General features: G+C 57.7%; 2 protein-coding genes across 2 annotated transcripts in view; both read left to right on the forward strand.

Moving 5' to 3' along the window:
- Positions 1 to 1,872, forward strand: part of ENH_00039250 (hypothetical protein, conserved) — a gene marked incomplete at both ends in the record, with an annotated part of 2,284 nt that extends 412 nt beyond the window's left edge. Inside the window, 4 exons of the mRNA XM_013580654.1 lie at positions 125 to 301; positions 961 to 1,156; positions 1,441 to 1,486; positions 1,722 to 1,872. Of these exons, the coding sequence (XP_013436108.1) occupies positions 125 to 301; positions 961 to 1,156; positions 1,441 to 1,486; positions 1,722 to 1,872 (570 nt within the window). The remainder of the gene's footprint in view (positions 1 to 124; positions 302 to 960; positions 1,157 to 1,440; positions 1,487 to 1,721) is intronic.
- A 2,633-nt stretch (positions 1,873 to 4,505) lies between these two features.
- Positions 4,506 to 5,000, forward strand: part of ENH_00039260 (protein arginine n-methyltransferase, putative) — a gene marked incomplete at both ends in the record, with an annotated part of 4,614 nt that continues 4,119 nt past the window's right edge. Inside the window, 1 exon segment of the mRNA XM_013580655.1 lies at positions 4,506 to 4,765. Coding sequence (XP_013436109.1) covers positions 4,506 to 4,765 — 260 coding nt within the window.

Genomic DNA, 5,000 nt, shown 5'->3' on the forward strand with positions numbered 1-5,000 from the left:
TTCCCGGCTCGGCTTTGCTGCGCTTGTTGCTGCCCCAACTGCTGCTGCCGGCTGCAGCGGCAGCGCGTAACCCCCCGTGCTGTTGCTGCTGCTGCTGCTGCTGCTGCTGCTGCTGCTGCTGCAGGCAGTGGTTGCAGCGGGTTTGCTGCTGCTGGCTTCAGTGTTTGTGCCTCGGCTGATGCTGGCTGAGGCCTCGCGAAGAGCAGCAGCAGCATTTAAAGAGTTTCAGCCAAATTTAATTATTGCCAACTCCATTGGCTGCTCCATTCTCTTCAACTTGAAGGTTCCCAAGACGCCCCTCGTGAGTCTGCTGCTGCTGCTGCTGCTGCTGCTGCTGCTGCTGCTGCTGCTGCGGTTGCTGCTGCTGCGGGTGCTGCCGCTGCTGTCGCTGCTGCTGCCACGCTGCGGCTGCTGCTGGAGCGGTTGCTTCGGTTGTTGCTGCTGTGTGCTGCTCCTGCGGGTGCTGCTGCTGATGCTGTTGCTATGGCTGCGGCGACGCGTGCTGCTGCTGCTGCTGCTGCTGCTGCTGCTGCTGCTGCTGCTGCTGCTGCTGCTGCTGCAGTCATCCCGTGTAGGAACTGCTGCTGCTGCGATTAGGCTTTTGCTGTCTCTGATGGCGCGTTTGCTTTCACCTAGCGCGCTCGCGCAAGTGCCTGCTGCTGCCATAGTTGCTGCTGCTGCTGCTGCTGCTGCTGCTGCTGTTGCTTGTGCTGTTGAGTGCTGCTGAAGTTTGTCTGCTGCAACTTAATTTAGTTTCTCTAGAGCTGCTAGCCTGCTTGCTGCTCTTGGCTCCTTCCGTGCTGCTTCTTTTCTTTGCCTCCCGGCGCAGCTGCAGCAGCAGCAGCACGAGCCGTGCAGCAGCAGCAGCAGCAGCAGCAGCAGCAGCAGCAGAAGGCCCGTGTGGCAGCTGTGCTGCTGCAGCAGCGTGGCGAGTTTGGGCTGCGCTGTGGTTTGCTGCAGCTGCTGCTGTCGCCCTCCTGCGCAGCCTTCAGGCCTGCTGCAGCAGCAGCAGCAAAAGTGTCGCTTCGCAGGTGGCCATACACTCTAGTTGTGCTGCAGGCGCAGCAGCAGCAGCAGCAGCAGCAAAGCAAATTCGATGAAGCCCTCAAACTCATTCAAACTGCGCAGCCAGGCAGCAGCAGACTTGAAATTCTCGGTGCGCACCAACAGCTAAACCCTAAACCCTAAACCCTAAACCCTAAACCCTAAACCCTAAACCCTTAGCCGTAGAACGGGAATTCGTGGTGCGAAGATCTAGCCGCAAGTTGTCTTCGTATGGCAAGAACTCGACAGCGAACACTAAACCCTAACTTCTAGACCCTAAACCCTAAACCCTAAACCCTAAACCCTAAACCCTAAACCCTAAACCCTAAACCTTGTTTTCTTAGACCCTGATGATTGTAGACTCTTTAATCTGCTTTTGCTTCTGTGGGTTTGCAGAGAGCGACAGTGCCTCTTTCAAAAGGATAGCCAGCGACGACCTCAGGTGCGTAAACCCTAAACCCTAAACCCTAAACCCTAAACCCTAAACCCTAAACCCTAAACCCTAAACGCTAAACCCTGGTAGTGAGGGTGCACCCCTGCTGAGGAGTTCTTGACCACACTTCTCTGCAGCTCGCTTGTGGCTCGGCGCAACGCCTCTAAGCAAGTACTGCAGCAGCAACAACAGCAGCAGCAGCAGCAGCAGCAGCAGCAGCAGCAGTCTGTGTTTTGCTTTGTAGGGCTTGGGTGGAGGAGGTGTGGGAGAGGGGGAGGCAGCAAGTGCTGCAGCAGGCGCAGCAGCAAGAAGCAAAAGTGGATCTGTCTCTTTTTGTCGAGCCTACGAGCAGCAGCAGCAGCAGTGCAAAGAACACCGCGCAGCAGCAGCAGTAGCAGCAGCAGCAGCAGCAGTGGCAGCAGTTTCAGCACTTGGCTAGCTGCATGGGCAGTGAGCTAGCTAGCTAGCTAGCCTTTTGAACGGCCAGCTGGCCAGTTTGCTAGCTAGCTAGCTAGGCAGCTAGCTAGCTGGCTAGCTACGGAGCTAGCTAGTTAGCTAGCTAGGGAGCTAGCTGAGAGGGGCCCGGCGGTGCCTTTAGGAAGAAGCGCCGGTGCTGCAGCTGCTGCGCAGCAGCAGAAGAAGCGCCGGTGCTGCAGCTGCTGCGCAGCAGCAGCAGCAACAGCAGGCCCTGCTGCTGCTGCTGCTGCTGCTGCTGCTGAATTTTAAGTAGCAGCCCGCCAGTGTAGCTGGGGCTGCTTACGCAGTTCGATATTTTGGCAGTGATTTTAAAAACAGCTTTTAATACTTTAATGTTTAAGGGCAGCAGCAGCAGCAGCAACAGCAGCAGCAGCAGCAGCAGCAGCAGCACGGCTCAGCAGCAGCTGAGGTGTGGAGGCAGCAGCAGCCGCTGCCCCCACAGCAGTAGCAGCAGCGCTGCATAGGCAGCAGCAGCTGCTGCCCACAAAACACTTGCTGCAGCAGGAGCAGCTGCTGCTGCAGTTCCTGCCTACACAGCAGCAGCAGCCGCTTCTGCAGCAGTAGCAGCAGCAGCAGCAGCTTCTGCCTACACAGCAGTAGCAGCAGCAGCTTCTGCAGCAGCAGCAGCAGCAGCTTCTGCCTACACAGCAGTAGCAGCAGCAGCTTCTGCAGCAGTAGCAGCAGCAGCTTCTGCCTGCACAACACTAGCAGCAGCAGCTCCTGCCCACAGAGCAGCAGCAACAGCAGCTTCTGCCCACACAGCAGCAGCAACAGCAGCAGCAGCTCAGCTAGCTGTAGCTAGCTAGCTGTAGCTAGCTACGGCTAGCTACAGCTAGCTGCAGTTACTTATGGCCAGCCTTACTGGCTGGTGATCAAACGCGAAGAGCGTGTAGCTGCAGCAGCTGCTGCAGCAGCTGCAGCAGCTGCAGCAGCTGCAGCAGCAGCAGCAGCTTCAGCAACGGCAACGGCTGCAGCAGCAGCTGCAGCAGCAGCTGCAGCAGCAACTCGAGTGGCGGCGCTGCTGGTATTGGAAGCTGCTACCGTTACAGCTGCTAAACTTTGAGCAGATGCTGCTGTTGCTGCTACTCCAGCTACTGCTGCTGCTGCTGCTGCTGTTGCTGCTGCTGCTGCTGCTGCTGTTGCTGCTGCTGCTGCTTGGTTGGCTGTAGCAGCTAGTGCTGACCGCTGCTCTTGCTGCTGCTGATGCTCTTTCTCCTGCAGCCACTGTTGCTGCTGCTGCTGCTGCTGCGGCTCAGGATGCCCGGGCAGCAACTGCTGCTGCTGCTACTGCTGCTGCTGCTGCTACTGCTGCTGCTGCTGCTAACCAGTCCTATGCAGCAGCAGTTGGTGCTGCGCTGCTCTAAACCCTTAAACTGTAGGCCTAGTTCCTTTGTTCAGTTTACAGTTCAGGATTTGGGACTGAAGGGCTAGGGTTTAGGGTTTAGGGTTTAGGGTTTAGGGTTTAGGGTTTAGGGTTTATGGTCACGATCACCAGCCCTGCTGCTGCTGCTGCTAACCAGTCCTATGCAGCAGCAGTTGGTGCTGCGCTGCTCTAAACCCTTAAACTGTAGGCCTAGTTCCTTTGTTCAGTTTACAGTTCAGGATTTGGGACTGAAGGGCTAGGGTTTAGGGTTTAGGGTTTAGGGTTTAGGGTTTAGGGTTTAGGGTTTATGGTCACGATCACCAGCCCCAACTGTGCAGCCGACCCCACGGGGGCCCCCCAGCCATACCCACGGCGCGCTAGTTGTCGGAGGGTTTAGGGTTTAGGGTTTAAAATTTAGGGTTTACGGTTAATAGTCTAGGGTTTAGGGCCTAGGGTTTAGGGTTTAGGGTTTAGGGCCAAGGGTTTGAAAGTCGAGGCCTGGCGTATGGGTTTTTTCGAGGGACAGTGTGTCGGGTTTAGGGTTTATTGTTTGAAATTTCAGGCCTAGGGTTTAGGGTTTAGGGTTTAGGGTTTAGGGTTTAGGGTTGGCGATAATTGAGCTCCTTAGGAGCAGCTTCCCAGGAGACTCTGCGGCTGCTCCAGCGGCTGCTGCAGCTGCCAGCGCGCAAAACCCTGCAGCAGCAGCAGCAGCAGCAGCAGCAGCAGCAGCAGCAAGAGGAGCAGCAAAGGCAGCAGCGACGGCACAGAAAAAGGAGCAGCAGCTTCCGTATCGTTAGCAGCAAATGCAATCGGAGCAGCAGCAACAGGCTAGACAGAAGTAGCAGCAGCAGCAACAGCCGCAGCAGCAGCAGCAGCAGGAAGAACATCCACAGCAGCTGCGACAGCAGCGGCGGCCGCAGCAGCAATTGCAGCCGCTGCAGCAGCAACCGTAACGCTGCAGCAGCAGCAACCACAGCAGCAGCAGCAGCAGCCATAGCAGCAGCAGCAACAGCTGCAGCAGCCGCCACCGGCGCAGCAGCAGCAACTTCAGCAGCAGCCTCCGCCATACGGACAGGAGCACCAACCACAGCAGCAAAGGCGGCAGCCACACAGCTGCAGCAGCAGCAGAAGCAGCAACAAAAGTAACGGCAGCAGCAGCAGCAGCAGCAGCAGCAGCAGCAGCAGCAGATGCCGTTTCACCTGGCTGAGACCTCCCCGCTGCCTTCGCAGCTGCTGCTTGGCCTGGAGCCCCGCGGCCTTCAAATATCAAGAAAGAAGCAGCTTTCGCTGAACAGGCGGCTGCAGCAGCAGCAGCAGCAGCAGCAGCAGCAGCAAAAGTCTTCGGGCTGCGGCGTCTGTGAAGGCTGCGTCGGCAGCAGCAGCAGCAGCAGCAGCAGCAGCAGCAGGGAGGTGGAAGACATCCACGAGTTCATTTCGAGGCTGAAGCAGTTTATGCCCATTGACTTTTTGCTGCTGCCTCTCGCAGACCCCAAGGGAGATGTTCTGGCCTGCTTGGCTGCTGCTGCTGCTGCTGCTGCTGCTGCTGCTGCCGCTACGGCGTTCTCGCCCTCAACTGCAGTAGCAGCAGCAGCAGCAGCAGCGGCGGCGGCGGCGGAGCTTTCCCAAGCAGCAGCAGCAGCAGGATCAACAGCTCAGCCAGCGCTAACAGCTGGAGAGTCTGCT

This window comes from Eimeria necatrix, genomic scaffold (genome assembly GCF_000499385.1).
Source record: "Eimeria necatrix Houghton genomic scaffold, Enh_scaff289, whole genome shotgun sequence".
Taxonomy (NCBI): domain Eukaryota; phylum Apicomplexa; class Conoidasida; order Eucoccidiorida; family Eimeriidae; genus Eimeria; species Eimeria necatrix.